Source organism: Zosterops lateralis (assembly GCF_965231275.1).
Source record: "Zosterops lateralis genome assembly, chromosome: 10".
NCBI classification, from domain to species: domain Eukaryota; kingdom Metazoa; phylum Chordata; class Aves; order Passeriformes; family Zosteropidae; genus Zosterops; species Zosterops lateralis.
Window position 1 is genome coordinate 8,740,168 of NC_139770.1, and position 16,377 is coordinate 8,756,544.

At 58.6% G+C, this 16,377-nt stretch overlaps 1 protein-coding gene across 3 annotated transcripts in view; it reads left to right on the forward strand.

Annotated features, from left to right (window-relative positions):
* Positions 1-217: 217 nt before the first annotated feature.
* The window catches only part of EPHB3 (EPH receptor B3), a gene marked incomplete at its 5' end in the record, with an annotated part of 29,271 nt that continues 13,111 nt past the window's right edge, over positions 218-16,377 (forward strand). For all 3 annotated transcript variants that reach the window (XM_083868295.1, XM_083868294.1, XM_083868296.1), the window contains 3 exons: positions 218-314; positions 13,603-13,667; positions 14,030-14,702. In XM_083868295.1, the coding sequence (XP_083724421.1) occupies positions 218-314; positions 13,603-13,667; positions 14,030-14,702 (835 nt within the window). The remainder of the gene's footprint in view (positions 315-13,602; positions 13,668-14,029; positions 14,703-16,377) is intronic.

The window sequence follows — 16,377 nt, forward strand, 5'->3', positions numbered from 1 at the left end:
CGCCGCGGCACCCCCCAATCGGCGCCGCGCTCGCCGTCGCCAGGGGCGCCGGGTTGCCAGGGGCGGGGTGATTGGCGGGCAGGCCCCGCCCCGCTCGGCTCAGCAGCGGCGGCGGCGGCGGCGGCGCCAGAGCGCGAGCGTGGCGCGGCGGCGAGAGGAGCCGCGCGTGGCGCCGAGCTCGGGACTGCCCGGCGGGGCCGCCCGCACCGCCCCCGCCATGGCCGCGGCCCGCCCGGGGGCCCCCCCGCCGCCGCCGCCGCTGCTCCCCCTCCTGCTGCTCCTGCTGCTCCCCGGTGGCCGCCGCGCTTTGGAAGGTGAGTACCGGGCGGGCGTGCCCGTCCGCCGCACCGGGGCCCGGGCGATCGCGTACGGGTGCACGCATCCTCCGGGATGTCCCAGGCCCGTCGTCGCGCCGTGGATGCCCGGTGGTACCCGGGGAGGGCTCGCCGCCGCAGCCCCGCTCCCGGCGCTCAGCCGCCCTCAGTAGGTTTTAGAGTCAACGCCCCGTGGAACCGAGCCCGGCACGGCAGAGCCGCGGCATCCGCGGCCGGCGGCTGCTGGCAGGGAGCGGCGCCTCTTTGGATACTCGGTTCACGTTTCGAGGCTTTTCGCCACGACCGAGAGGGCTGGAAAATTAATATTTCTTTCAGTGGAAGCTCGCGGCGTGCCAAAACTGGTGGGGCCGCGGAAGGAGTGTCGGTGCGCCGTGTCCGGCTCCATCCCTTCCCCGGCAGGGCTCGCCGCGCCCGCTGCCTTAACCCCCGAACCTCCAGCCTGGGACCTCCGGGCCGAGTGGCCCGACAGGGTCTGCGCTCCGCGGCTCGCCCACCCTCGGGCTCCGATGGAGTTGGGAATAGAACGGGGAGTAATTCCCTCCTCCTTGGAGAGCGAACCCGGGTCCGCGGGGCAGCGCCGCTGCACCCCCAGCTCTGAGCGAGGAAAGAGGCTTTTGGCCCCTCTGGGGTACTGGGGTTTCACGGGCGGACAAGGCGGGTCGCCCCGGAGAGAAGAAGAGGGCCCGGGCGGGTTTTTGTCTCGGCGCAAAGTGTCCGGGGCTGCAGCCGGAGTGCCAGGGGCGGCGGCGTTCCCGTGTCCGGTAACCGAGCCCGCTGCCGGAGCGGCGGGAGGGGGCTGGAAGGGAGGGACGGAAGGGAGATCTCCCGGCCGTACGGGAGCTGTGCGTGCCCCCGCCCGGGCAGGGGGCGGCGGGGGCTGCTCGGAGGCGGTGTCGTGCTTCGGGCTCCCGCTGCCGTCGCCCCGCGTTGCGAGGTTGGGGCCGCGGCGCCGGGGGTGGTCGTGGGCAGGAGCCCTCCCCCGCTGCGGTGGTTGGGGGACGTCTTTCCTGTACCTTTGGGCTTTGTAGAAAGTTTTGGGGGTGCTTGTTGTCCGCGTTCCTTTTCATCCTCCCTCCATGCGATTTTTTTTGTTTTTTCTTTAAAATGAGAAAAACAAAAATTAAAACTCCTCGTCCTTGGTACGCTGTAGGAATCAAAGCCGTGGGCCTGCCGTGGGCTCCCGGCTAAGCGGGAACCCCGCGGCAGGAGGGGAAGGGGAGAAGCCGCCGGCACTCAGCTCTGGCGGGATGGAGGCTCCCGACCCCCGCCCGGGGATCCCTGCCTTCTGGAGAGGTGCCGGAGGATGAAGTTGTGGGCAGGGAGCCCGGCAGGGCCCCACGCTTGCGGAGAGCCCCGCCGCGCTTGAGGGTAGCCCCTCGCAACCTGCTTCCCATCAGCGGTTTAGGAATTTGGGAAGGAGAGCTGGCGTGGGAGCTGGCACCACCAGTGTGTATCACCTGGGGACAGTCCCTCCAGTCCCCGGGGAGACAGGGAGCCCCAGCCCCTGGCAACCCGGCCCCACTGCCGTCCGGGGATGGAGCAGTGTGAAGAGTCGGATGCAGAGAAAATAAACAGCCCCTGTTGAGGAATCGCTGGGGTTTTTAGCTTCCCCAGTGTGTGGAAGGGTCAGGGGCTGAACACACCATCTGAGGTCAGGGCCCAGCTGGGTACCAGCCCAGTGGGACCACTTTGGGGCTGGCTGGCAGCTGCCCTGCAGTTTTTGAGCTGGCCCAAATTCCTCGTGGGATTCTCTCTCTCTCTTTTTTTTTTTTTTTTTTTTTTTTTTTTTTTTTTTTTTTTTTTTTTTTTTTTTTGCTTTGCTTTGCTCGTTTTCAAGCTGGAGGGAAAGTTGCAGCTGGCCTGGAGAGCCTTCTGCCTTGCCCAGCTTAAGGGAGCCGCTGCTTGCATCAGGGTCAGCAAGCTCCCACTCTTCTGCTACGTTTGGCATTTCTGTCCACGCTCAACGCTGCTTCCTGATGGGGACTGGCGCGTTCCAGAGGTTACTGTAAATCTCATGTGCACGTTTGTTTGGATATTTTAGTGCTGATCATAAATCTGGCATGGCCATAAATCTGTACGCACGTCCTGCAGACAACGGCAGCGAGCAGTCCCCAGACCCAGCCACTTTACCGTCCCCTTCGAGATGCAACGGGCTGGGCTTGCGGCTGGTACCGGGCTGGAGGGGCTGGGGGCTTTGGGGCTGGATGGCGCTCCCCATTCCCGAGGGGATGGCGGGGAGTTGGGTTTCTTTACAAGGCCTCATGGGGGTGGAGGAGAAAAGCCGCGCTCGGCAGCAGCTCAGTGAGGGCTTTGTGCTGCCGAGGAGAAAATGGTTTCTCTCCAGATCCTGTAAGTGCGCTGGGTCTGTTTGAAGTCACAATGTGTTTTTCTTCTCCGGTTCAGCAGTCCCCAGGCCGGCTGCAGAAGGAATGCTCTGTCCGGGGGCAACAGCGGATCCTTTCTCCAGCACAGGGGTTTGAGCCGAGACATTTGTCCCAGCGGGGCTGTGGGAACAGAGGCCCTGTGGGGAGTGGATGCGGTGGAACAGCATGGGGAATGTGTTGTGTTCCAGGCCCTTGCAGACCATCCAGGGGTAAAATCCAAGGCTTCAAAACACCCTGGCCCAAGGGAGCGTGGATAGCCACAGACTGGATCTGCCTGTCGTCCTGGGGGTGTGAATAGACTGGGACAGGGACCTGCTCTCCCTAGGAGCCACTCTACCAGGCTGTTCCTGTCCTGAGCAGCCTCTATGGATTCAGGACTCCATTTAAAGTTGGAGTTTCCCACGTGCTTCCCCGTGAATTCCCATGCAGAAGCCCTGTAGTTTGCTACACGTAGTCCTCAGCAGATTTGGGCTCTAGTGAAACAGCCAAATCCCGCAACGCAGACAGATTTTTAGGGGGGGTTTTCTTTATCTGGGCTCTGCCTAGTGGCACCTCCCAGACCCCAGCTGGGTCTTACACAGATTGACCACAGTCCCCTCTGCACCGGCAAACTCCTGCTTAATTGCCCCTTGTGCTGGAACTACCAGGTATTTTCTTGGCAGAGAGATCTTCTTTCTGTTTAATTACTTTTCACAGAAATTGCACGTTTCTTGGCGGGGCAATGGGTGAAGTTGGTCCTGCTGTTTTATGTATACTTGGGGTAGGGCTGTGAGGGAAAGTGGATCGTGGGGCTCCACAACACTCGCTGGATTCATTAAATCTCCCGTTCCTCGGTAAAAGCTGCGCTGGAGGAAGCCTTCCCGTCCGTGCTCCTGAGGAGGGGAGGAGAAGTGCTTTCCTTTGTGTCAAGCGGAGCATGCGGAGAGCCGGGGAGAGGGAAAACTTGGAGCGCCAGGGTCCGTTTGCAGCCCCACATTTCTCCCTCAGTGTACAGCGAGGCTGTGGCTGCCAGGCCATGCCTGCCCAGCCCATGCAATTGGGAATAGCGGCCTCTGGTTTTTAAGGAATGAACCGAAACTCCTTGTTTTGTTATGATGACTTACTGCGAGAGATATTTGGGGAAACCAGTTTGTTGCATTTTCTTTCCGTGAGCCGTTTGCTGCTGCTGCTGGAGCAGAGGAGCTTGGCGTTTAATTAAAACAGCCCCAGCAATCTGAATCACAGACTTGCATGTTTTTAAAATTGTAGCTGTTCCTGTTGTGCTGAGTCAAACTGGTTTGTCGGGATTAAGCGTCTCCGCCTGGGAGCTGCGCTGGGGGAAGGGTGCTGGGGCGGCCCCGGGGTCGGAATCCCCGTTCCCAGCTGGTGCAGACCACAGGGTGGGTGTCAGCCTCCCCCGCAGGAGAACCCTGGGAAAGGGGGACTAGACCCAAGGGCTGTGGTGGAGCTGGTGGTTGCCGTTGCCGCAAGCTTCTCAGCGGTTGAAACCATAATGAGCTGCTGTTGTTTCTGGGTCCAGCATGTTCCCATGAAGCATTTGGGGGATGAAGGGGATGGGGGTGTCCCTCCATGGACAGGAATCTCCTTGCAGAGCCCCATGCCCCAGGGGATGGGCTGCCATCTTGAAGGCCAGGCAGCCTGTTGCAGTGACACTCCCACCCAACTAGGACCGTCCCATTTGAAGTCATGTTTTGTTTTTTTAACTGCATTTTTGTTGTTGTTGTTGTTGCTCCAAACCCAGCCCTGTGCTCTGGCTGGGCGGTGCTGGCAGTGGGGCATGGGCCTTTCCCTCACAGAGCTGAGCCCCAAGTGGGAGCCATTTTGTAGGGAGGGTAGGTGGGCATCCTGCCTATGAAGGAACAGGCTTGGTACTGTTGGTGAAGCCAAATCCTCTTGCACTTAGGGACCATTATCACCCACCCTCAGCCAGGCCACGGAGGAGTCGTGGAGCTGAGATTGGGAGTGGGGCAATGTCTCCTTTCCACAGGCCCATGTCCCTTCCCCACAGTGCCACCGTTCCCAGAGAGGCTGCATCCCTCCCCTGGTGCCTGCTTTCCCCTCAGCACAGCTCAGCCCTCCAGTCCATGCTCCCTGAGTCGGGAGGTAGCGGGCCCAGTGCTGTCTTCGCATGGCTGCCCCGCTGAAGAGGAGCGGGAGCCATCTTGAGAAGAGGCTGGAGCGCAGCGGCAGGGCCGAGCGCAGGCCCCACGGCCGCTCTCCGTGCACGTGCCAGCGTGTGCTGGCTGAGGGTCCCGGGCTGGGACAGGGGGGAGGATTTTGCTGGGGGGTTCTCTTTATTTTATTTTTGCCCATTGCTAAGCCCTGCTGCGCTGTGGGGCCTGGCGTTTCTCATGCATGTGGCAGGAGCTGTTGACAAACACCTGTTTCTCGGCCCCCTCCCCAGGAATGCCCCGGGGGCCCTGCGGGGGCTGCAGAGCCGAAGGGGTGGGCAGCAGGGATGTCCCCTCCCAGGGGAACCCTCCCCCAGGATTCTCCTGCCCAGCAGCAGCTGCGGGGGGATTTGAGCCTCCCTGTTCCTCCGTGAGGTGTGGCTATTGCGCAGGGCTGCCGAAATCCATCCCTGTCCCGGGGAAGGGACACTGCTGTCCCTATGTCCCCTGCACCCAGTCCTGCATCTCTCGGGTACTGGGTGCCTGCCCAGCAAGGGCTGGGGCGCGGGGGGACCCTGCAGGGAGGGGGGGCACACACACGCGGCGTGCTATCCAAGGCCTTTTTTTATTAATGAGAAAAATGTGCAGGGCTTGAACGATCGCCAGGAACAGATTTATTCTAGTTCCCCAGAAATTAAACCGAAATGAAGGAGCGAGTCAGCCCGGCCCGGCACCCCCTCCTGACTCTGTGCTTGTTTTAACTTTGGAAGAATCTGACTTTGGGGGTGGGGGAGGTGGAGGAGGGAGGGGGGGGCAATATTTGGGTTTAAGCAGTTCCAGATGGGCTTGGTGCTCTCAGAGAGCTGAGGAAGCGAGCAGAGAGCAGCGTAGAGATTTGGGTAACTGCCCCAGGCAGTGGAGAGGAGGGAGATCTTGGCAGAAACTCCCACTCTGCGCTGCCGGGATGGGATGGAGCTTGGCAGCCAAGCTACCCGTCTGTGGGGCGAGCCTTTGGATGTGCACGGAGTAACCTTTTTTGGGGAAGGGGTGGGTTTTTTTTTTTCTTTTAAAGATCATTACTCCTTCTCTGGGCACTTTCCAAAAGTACAACCTGGAAAAAAACGGAGCTGGAGGGGAAGAGGGGCCTTTTGGATCTCAGCCTGACGCAAACAGTTGCCCTGCAGAGGCAGGTCTGCAGTACTGACTGTCTTCTTCTTCTTCCCCTGGGGACTTTGGGGCTCTTCATCCACCCACAGAAGCCCAGTTCAGCTTGGTGGCCCCGTGGGGACATCTGCCCCATGAAACCATGGCCACAGGGCAGTGGGGTCACAGAGAGAGGTGACAGGAATGGCCCCATCATAACATGTCCCGGGAACAAGGGTGAATTTGCAGGCTGATTTGCTGCCTATGTCCTAGTCAATGGCATTTGTGTCAAACAGGTCTGGCCTCTCCTGATCAGATGAATTATTTCTGTGGCAGCAGAGGACGATGGCATGGCCATTCCTGCTGGGGACAGCGACCTATAAATCTGTCCTGCCTGCTGGCCATGGAGCTCCTGCCTGCCTGGCACGGCTGGTCACATTGTCCATATGGCAGAGAGCTGCAGTGGGTAGCCCCTTCCCCTGGGCCAGGCAGGGACATTCCTGTCCCAAGTGGGCAGTCTGGCAGCAGGCAAGGATGAGAAGCTGTCTGTGGGATGTGTCCATTCCCCCTTTGCGCACAGCCTGGCACAGCAAAAGCATCTTTTCCCCCTGGACAAGCTGAAGCAGCAAGTACCAGGGCGCATCCACCACATGAGCAAGGATGGCAGCTCTTCCTTGGCCAAGCTGACCCTGGCGTAGCACACTGGGCTCTGACATCCGAAATCCCCGTGGTATTAATAGAACAGTAATTGCAGTGCAGGGCTGGGCTCAGGCAGCTGGCTCCCATCCTCTCCCAGTGTCAGTACGGCCTTTCTGCAGGACCAGGGCCTGGCAGCGGGACCTGGCAGGCTTTGGGCAGCCCGCAGCACGTGTCCTTGGTGTGCAGCTGGAGGGCAGAAGCTGCTGTCCTGCAAAAGTCCGAGCCTTCAAGTGCTGTGCTTTAGAAGGGGCTGCACACAGTGTGATGCTGGCAGATGCTGGAGCCCAGCTTGACATGGCTCTGCTCATAAAATGGCAGAAATCTGCCCTTCTCGCCTTGATCCAGTGCGTGACCAGGCAGAAGGGAGCACCCATCCCTCCCTGCATCCCAGCCACTGCCACTTGATCTGCCTTTTGCAGAACTGGCACCTGTCCTCTCTCACATGCTTCAGTCTGTCTCGCAGCCATCAGGAAACAGCTCCTGGTGAGGAGCACGTGGCCGGAAAACCCTCTTCAGCCAGTTAGCGGGCGGTGGGTTGGTGACAGGACAGGACTGGATGGAGGGAGAATTCCTGTCCCCCTCCGCCCCATGTGCCAGGCAGCTCTCAGTCATCTGGGCTCTGGATCTGGCCAGTGCAGAAGATGCAGGACATTGGGGTTGGATGGGCAGGACTGTGAGAGAGATGCAGAAGGCCAGTGGCTCAGAGCCGTGGGACCATCACCTGGCTTGAGGTTAATACCCCAGTGTAGGTGTGGGATTGGGAAATGAAGGATGCATCCTTGGAACATTGTTGGAATTGGAGTTCTAGGCCCTGCTGTGAGCTTACCATGATGCTGGCAGGGCTGGAACTGGCAGTAGTGAATGATGCTAGGAGTGGCAGTGCTGCCCACCCCTGGCTGGGCTCTCTGAGCAGGGACAGCCTGGCTTGGTGTGTGTATGCACCCTGTGTGCGCAGAGGGGCCTTAATCTCAGTTGGGGCCTCTGGGCCCTGCCATAATGCAGAAATAATGAGTCTATTATTAAGTGCCCACAGTACTTCTTCACTCTGGTGGCTCGCCTCCAGCAGCAGGCAGAACCTGCCCCACTTGAAGTGGATGTGTCATCATTTGCCTCAGCAAATCCAATCCCCTTTGATGATGGGCCAAACGCCCTTGGCATGAAGGGCCACAGCTGTGATACAGGCCCCTTTTTTTTTTCTTTCTTCCCCTCCTCTCTTCCCTTTGTTCCCAGTTCACTGACAAGTCGCTGGCTTGCCTCAGACCTGGGACAAGTGGACATTGGTGGCCATGGGCAGTCAGCGCCCCTGTGCCTCCCTGGAGAGGGATGGGGTGGGGGGCCAGCTCTCGTGGTAACCTTGCGTCTCCCCCCTCGGCGCTGGGGAGCAGCAGGCGCCCTGCTCGTCATAAGGACAGGTTCCCAGCGTGGGCGGTGATAGGGAGTGCTCCAGCCCTTCCCTTGGGCTGAACCGCACTGCCTGGCCTGCCCGGCCTGACAGTCGGGGAGGGCAAGGGTGGGACCAGCACAGCCCCCTGGCCTTGCGCTGGGCACTAAGATGGATGGGTGTGCAGGGGGTCCCTAGAAGAGATGGAATTCCTGAGGGAAGATGAGAGTGTGTGAGTTGCGCAGCATGCTGGCAGTGCTGCCAGCACTAGCAGACAGTGGCAGGAACTAGCAGATAGTGCCTGCCAGAACTCAGGCTCCTAAATCCCATGCCTGGAACCTCCACCATGGGTACCCCCTTACCACCAAGGGTGCCTGCTGGTGCCCTGCCTGATGCCTCCCATGCTGGCTGCAGCCTTCCTCCCTGCGCTCCTGGCTCTTGACTGCATCAGCAAGAGCCTCTCCTCCCTGCAGTGCAGCTCCAACACAAGGGGCTGCCAAGTGCCAAAACCTCCCAGCACGCCACCTCCTTTGCTCCAAAGCTGCTGTCTGTGGTGTGCTCCATCCATGGAGCACATGGGCTGAGTGGGACAGGAGAGCTTCCTAAATGTAGGCAGTATGTGGAGTTCCCTAGCCTTGGAGCAGGGACATCCCCTGCCTGGGAGGAGGATGGCTACAGGGTTTAGCTGGGGTCAGAGGGGAAAGAACCCTCCTGGAAGAGGAGGAGGGATCTGGGTGAGCCACATGCTTCAAGAAAACGTGTTGCAGGGTCTCCCAGACCTGACGCGCTCACAGGGCGCTCCTGTGGCTCAGCTTTTGTGTACGGAACGCTTGTCAGCGGGAAAAGTGCAACCTCAGGTTCTCTCCCACAGGCAGCTCTTTGTTCCCAGATAAAGGACCATACACCAAAGGCCCTTTGTGCCGCTGCTCAGAACAGTGCTGGGATTAATTGTACCGATAGGTGCTTGAATGGGGAGCACACAAGGCCACTCACTCCTGGTGTAATTATCTTCAAAACTGAGAAAGAAATTAAAATATACAGAGATGCCCCTTTTGGTGGCGTTTTGACTAGCAGGCAGTCTTCAAGATTAAAAGTGCATCTCTAAACAAGCTAGCTTTCCTTCCAGAGGAGAAAAACATGGCAGTGAGGGGAAGAGGCATCTGGCACCACTGTTAGCAGCCACCATGGTGGAAGCCAAGCCATATCCTAGAGCAAATGGCCCAGTCACTGATGGCATCTGCAGGAGCTCAGTGTGGGGCAAGTGGCCACAATAAGGCTGGTCTGGGCCACTTGCCCCCCGCTGAGCTCCTGCAGACACAGTGCCACGGTGTGCATAGCTCACAGAGAGCATGGGCACATTGCAGAACAGGTTCCTCTGTTTGCAGCGAGGCTGCGTAGGTGTCTTTACTAACTTTTCTCCCTTGCCTTCCTCCAGGATGCTCTGGACTTCCATGAGTTGCCTTCTCATCGGGGCAAAGAATTGGCATCTATATTGCCAGTGTATCCTGATAAAAGCCATCAGTCTGTGTATTCAAAGGAGAGAGCGTTCAAAGTGGAGCTTATTGGTGGAGACAATTGAGTCTTCCCCAGTGGCTTCATCTTGAAAGAATTTTGATATTTCCCCCCCTTTTCTGGCTCAGCCATCACTGCCGTGCACGTCTGCCGCTCAACAGCGCGAGACGGGCTCTCTGGGCCTCTTAAGGGGGGAGTTCAAACATTTTCGCTGGCCTCAGACCATGCATGCTGCATTCCTGAGCCTCAGCACCGGGAGAAAGAGGTCCCTGGCTCCAGATGGGTCCTTGCCAGGACTTCAAACACCTAGTGAACTGCTGGGGACTCTGTGGAGGTGGTGGAAGGGCTGCTGGGAAAGGACCACTAGTCTTTGCAGCTCAGGGTGTGCTTGGGAGGAGATGTGCAGGGCAGGGAGGAGGCAGGCAGAATGATGCTGACAGCCCTGTCCAAGGAGTAAGAATCTTTCCCTGTCCTGGGATCCTACTTTGCCATGGAACTCCTGCTTCTATGTGGAGTCAGCCCTGGCCAGCTGTGTTTGCTGAGCATAGCAAGGCTTCTGCTCCATCCCTTGCTTTTGCCCAGCTGAAGGTAAGGAGAAGACAACTCCCAGCGCTGCAGACAGTGATAAAGCAGGCCTTAGGGTGACTTCCCCACCTGGAGAAATTGGGAGCCAATTTCCCGTTGACTAATGCGACCAGGCTCTTGCTGTGGTGTGCGGGATTGAAGTGGCTTTGACTCACTGTTCAGCCAGCCCTGACACCGTTCACGTCCCTCCACAGCACCTGTAAACCTGAACCGCGCCGGGAAATCACCGGTGACACTTCTCAACCCGCCTCTGGCACTATGGGCCAGAGAGAGAGAGCGGCTGGTTGATCCTGAACCACTGAAGCCCAGTGCTTGGGCTCTCCAGCCCTGGACACTCTCACATGCCCTTTCATGCGTGGCCAGTGCTTGATGTGCCCCAGTGGTTTTGGGAAAGAGGACCAGGTTCAGGGCCAGGCCACGGTGAGAGCTCTGTGGCACTTTTAAGGGCTGAGAGCAGTTTCTGCAACTCAGCTCAGCATGTGCCACCCGCCCCTGGACCTTCCCCTGTGGACACAGCACAGAAGCCCACAGGACCTTCCACCCATGACCTTCACAATGGCAGGCTGGAAGGGTCTGGGAGGCTCCATTGACCCCACCTGGGTCACTCCCGTGGCTGCAGGAAACCCCCTCTGCCCTCTGTGCTCAGCCTGCTTCCTTTAGCTGAGTTGCTCAGTGATTTTTTTTATTATTATTTCCCCTCCCCACTTCTCTCTGTGTGGTTTACGTGGCTCTCACGCCAACAGCCGGCTTGGCTCTGTCAGTTTTTCTCTCTGCTGGTCAGATGGCAGATGCTGCCAAATTAGGATGCAGGCAGCGAGCCTCCTCTCCAAGCTGAGGTTCTGCCCACAGCCAACACTTGAGGGGAAGGACGCTGCCAGAGGGGACAACTGCCATGACATGGGCTTCCTGCGTGGGGCTGTTGCTGTGCAGGAGAGTTCCCTCATACCCTGGACAGGTTTGGGAAGCAAACACCCACCATGGTCTGGTCAGTCAAAGCTATGCTGTGGCTTGCCACAGCATCCTTGTGTCGCTCTATTTGCGGGCACACCCTGCCACCCAGATCCCCATCTCGCCAGCCTGACTCACTGCCACAGCCGCTCATCCATCAGCAGCCCCAGCCCTGAGAACACAGGCCATCCTTCCCCCGCTCCTCCTGCAGAAACACCCCCCAGCTGGCCGTGTGGGCAGCAGGGCCTTGCACTGGCTGGACCTGCACAGAGTATCTGCACCGGGAGTTGGCAGCCCCACACTGTGAGCGCTGAGCACACGCTTGGCTCTGAACACCGCCAGCATGGCGTGTCTAGGCCCTCACAGCACTGCTGTGCCCTTATTAGGGCAGCCAGTGCAGGGCCTGTCCCCCACAGAGGTGTGGGCAGCCCCCATCTGGAACCTGCTCCCCCGTCATCTGGCATTGCCCACCTGCCCTGGCAGCCACCCCGTGCAGGGGTCTGGGAAGCACAGCAGTGTCTGCAGTGGTCCTGTGGCCCTGCAGAACCATGCTTGGGATCCTGTCGGGGTTCAGTAAGTGATGGTGTGGGAAATGGGAAGGGGGAGAGAGAGAGCAGCTTACTGGGCAAGTGGTGCCATGGGACTGAGCAGAGGCTGCATTATGGGTGCACAGTGTCCCACTCCTCCTGCATTACCTGCTTGACAGAGGGCTTCTTCCTTCTCTCTCTCTGTTTTTGCCAGATGCCCCTAGTCTGTGTTCTTGAGAAACAGCAAATAACTACTGCCCAGTAACCATCTCTGCACTGGTGTCGGTTGTAGATGCTGCTCCTCTGCACCTCTCCCGATGGGAGGTGGCACCATGAGAGGTTTTCCTCCCTCTGTCCCCAGTGCCGTGTCCACTGCTAGTGCCACCAGCCCACAACGGGACTGTGTGTTTGCTCCAGGTGAATAGCCTGGGCAATAAGCAGGCTTGCTGGCCCAGCTGGGAACCTGGCAAGCCACGAGGCAGGTCAGAGAGCCCACGTGTCCCCAAATGTGCTTGTTTATTTGTGCTGCGGTGGCACCCACAGCTTGTGCTCCCAGCCTGTCTGTGGGCGCTGGCTTGGGAGCTGCTGGCGGGTCTCCCCGGGGTGGGACACGGGAAGAAGGTGTTTACCTCCAGTCGGCCTTCATCTGAAACCCTGCGATGCGGGAATGCTTCCTTCCTCCTCCACACTTCCTCCCTGGCTGGGTCAGCCTAGGGTTTTCCTGGGGTGAAAGGAAAGAAGCTGACATTGCCTCTTGCTGTGGGGCTGAACCATGGTGCTGCCACAACTGAGCTGCCCTGGCCCATCTCTGTGCCCCAGCTGGTGATAGTGAGCAGCTCCCAGCCCACTGGTGGGACTAGGAGGCTCCCTGCCCTTTGTCTTGAGCCCGGATGGGCTGAGAAGTGGACGGATGGATGGGCAGCCCTTGGGGAGCTGCATGGGATTTGGGATGGGGCCCTCATCAGGAAGGTGTTTTGTTGCTGGTCCTGCCTCCTGCTCAGTGCAGGTAGCAAAGCCCCCTTGAGCACACCCGGGTCTCCAGGCATTTCCACCTCTCTTCTGCCAAACTCCCCTAGGCAGAAGAAAGTCCAGAGGACCCAGGGGTGCTGGGGTGCCTGTTCACCTCCAAACAGCCTAAGGGCCATCCTGGGAGCAGGGCTCACAGGGCTAGCAGCTCACAGAGGGGTCATTGGCCCCTGAGCATGTCAGTGCGCTCTCATCCTTGTGCTTCACTCTTGGTTTTTTGCGCGTGGTGCTCTCGCGGAGCCACGCGGCTCTGCCTGGGATTAGCGACAGCTGCCTGCAATTGCAGCTCTTCCCAGACAAGCGTCTTGCTCCCCCAAGGCTGGGGCTGGGGCTGTTTGGGGAATGCTGCCGGGGTGGTTTGTCTTGTAGTCTGCTCCAGGAATGTTGGCCAGACGGTCAAATTCTTCTCCCCTCTTGTAAAATGAGTGATGTGGGGCGTCTCTGGGAGAGCAGCCTGCCAGTCCCTCCTCCTCTGGATAAACCTGCCTGGCCCGCACCGCCCTGTCATGGGAACGGGCCCTTTCAACCCCAGCCACATTAAATACGCACCCTGCCAAAGCAGAGGGGGAGGGTGTGGACAGGGGCGCCTGGCCTTCCTCCTTTGGCACCCCCTGCACTGCCTGGGGGGCACATTCAGCTGTGCTAGTGGCTGGGGATGGCAGCCTGTCCCCATCTCCCCCTTGCCACCTGGCCAGCTCCTCTTCCTGCCACTTGCCTGCTGCAGCACAGCTCTCCGGGGACGTCTTGCTCTTCCTGTTCTCTTGACAGGAGAAAAGAAATCTGGAGTCTGTCTGCGTTGCTCCCCCTCCTCCCACCATGTCTCACCCCCCAAGTTGCTGTTTTCCACAGAAATGTCAGGCTCAGCTCTCCTCTCCCCCACTCCTCCTGTTTTTTTTCCTCTCTAATCTTGGCCTTCATCTCCAATTACTTCTTTCCTTCCTTTCTCTCCAGAGACCCTGATGGACACGAAATGGGTGACCTCTGAGTTGGCATGGACAACTCATCCGGAGACAGGGGTAAGTTTGGAACCAGCTCTGGTCCTGACCTCCAAAGGGCAGAGCTGGCCCCGGCCCCATGGGAATCATGGTTGCTCACCAGCGCCTTTGTGAAGCTGGCTGCATCTTTCTCCTTCCCTCCTGTGCATATCCTCGGCTCATGAAGCCATCTCCTCTTGACTCCGTGCCAGTGGAGTGGGAGTGCCATGGTCCCTGGCCTGGGTTGCTCTTAGTCACCTTGATGACCAGGAGGGTTGTGATGGGTGGAGGTGCAGCTGCTGCTCTTCCCTGTTGCCTGTTCCCCCCACCCTGTGCCATTCACTGTGTGTCTGTGGCATTGACGTCCCTGGCTGAGGACCTAACCCTTTTCCTCTCAATCACAGTGGGAAGAAGTCAGTGGCTATGACGAGGCCATGAACCCTATCCGCACGTACCAGGTCTGCAATGTACGGGAGGCCAACCAGAACAACTGGCTGCGAACCAAATTCATCCAGCGCCAGGATGTCCAGCGCGTCTATGTGGAGCTGAAGTTCACTGTGCGGGACTGCAACAGCATCCCCAACATCCCTGGCTCCTGCAAAGAGACCTTCAACCTCTTCTATTATGAGTCAGATACGGATTCTGCCTCTGCAAACAGCCCTTTCTGGATGGAGAACCCCTATATCAAAGTGGATACAATTGCCCCAGATGAGAGCTTCTCCAAGCTGGAGTCTGGCCGCGTGAACACCAAGGTGCGCAGCTTTGGCCCTCTCTCCAAGAATGGTTTTTACCTTGCCTTCCAAGACCTGGGAGCCTGCATGTCCCTCATCTCCGTCCGGGCTTTCTACAAGAAATGCTCCAACACCATTGCTGGCTTTGCTATCTTCCCGGAGACTTTAACAGGGGCTGAGCCCACTTCCCTGGTCATCGCACCAGGCACCTGCATCCCCAATGCAGTGGAGGTGTCTGTGCCCCTAAAGCTGTACTGCAACGGTGATGGTGAGTGGATGGTACCCGTGGGAGCATGTACGTGTGCTGCTGGATATGAGCCCACCATGAAGGATACCCAGTGTCAAGGTATGTGCATGGCAGAGTGATCGTGGCTTTTGTTCCCATGGGTGCATTGATGTGAAGGAGGTGGTTTTGCGTTGAGCTCAGTCTGGTCTTGGATGCTTTTCCCTGATGAGTGAGCAGGGTGATATCTCAGAGGACTCGTCTGCAGTTTGACTCCGAAGCTTTAAAATCTTTGTGGTCTGGACTTGTGGAGTGTCTGCTGGGAAGAGACACTTCCAGGAACCACCAGTGCTACCCTCTGCGGGATGCATCTCCTTGCACAGAGCTGCAGCTCAAGGCATGGTGCTCAGCAGGAATCCAGCACATTTAAGCCCTTGAGCATTACCAAAATCGCTCTCTCATCGCTGCTGCCATATCCAGCATCTTCCCTCTCTCCCTCCTGCAGTGCTCGGGGCTGGGGCGAGTGATTGTTCTTGGCAAGTGTGATTTCACGCTGCTTGTGCGGAGGCACTCAGAAGCCCTGGTGGTGAACAGGGCTCCACTGTGGGAGAAGCCATGCTGATGCATGCTCCCCCTTCCAGTGCTGAAAGCTAGCAGCAGGGATGGTAGGGACCAGCATGAAGGCAGGGGATCTGAAGCTCCTTGTTCTTGCTGGAAGGGAAGGAAACATTCTGCCCATGGCAATGTTGGGGATGGAGAGCCACCCTAGCAGTGGGATAGTTCTGCATGGGTCCTGCAGCTGCCATGCTCTCCCACGATAGCTTTGGTGTTGCTGTTTAACCCCAATTCGGGTGTGTTGATAAGGAAAAATCTGTCTGGGTGAAAGTTGCACTCCCTTGGGGTGATTTTTTTCTTGGGAGCTGTCTCTGGCAGGCAGGACCCTGCCCTGGGGTGGCTGAGGTTTAGGGCAGAAAGTTTGCCGTTCCCCTTGGCTGCAGGCATTGTACAGGGAGTGGGATGCTGGCTGGGCCCCCAGCACTGGATGCCTTGTTCTCACCGATGACGGGATGCTTGGCACCGGCCCTTTGCTCTTGGCAGGGGCCATGTGATTTGGGATGGCCTGTGACGTGGGGCTCGGGCCAGGCTGGCCTCCCCATTGGCTTTGGGAGCAGCGTAGCTGACAGCCATGCTGCTGTGGCTAGTTAGGGAGAGGTCAGTCTCCACGGGCCACAGCTCTGCCAGAGCCTCTGGCACCATGAGTGCCAGCATAGCTCTGACTTCAGTGCCACAGCCCCCTGCATCAGTCTTAAGAGCAGCCAATCTGGCTCCTCCTGAGCAGATGGACACCAGTGCCAGGCATCCATCCGCACTTTAGACTGCACTGAGGTCCATGCTCCTGGGGAGCTGCTCTCCTTCTTGCTTGGACTGGGAGATCTTAGACCATACACAATGTTGGCTCTTTCTCAGCAGAGAGTGGGGTTTGAGCATAAGGTGACACAGTTTCCAGCCAGTACCAGGGCTGTGCTGAGAGGGGGCATCCCAAGGCAGGACAGAGCTCCTCAGATTAGGCTCAGGAGCCTGGGGCAATGTCCTGTCTCCACATCCCCAAGCTGGACAGACTCCCATGTGGCAGCTTTCCCAGTGCCTTTGATTTCCCACCCAGCCCCAGCTTCTGCTGCAGCAGGCAGGGAAGCCATGCTGGGCCATGGGCACGTCTCCATCCGGCAGCCTGCCTTCTTGCTGGGCAGAAGCGGCGGTGTCCTCACGTTTCTCTGGGAAAGTTGCGCTGCGCTTGTAG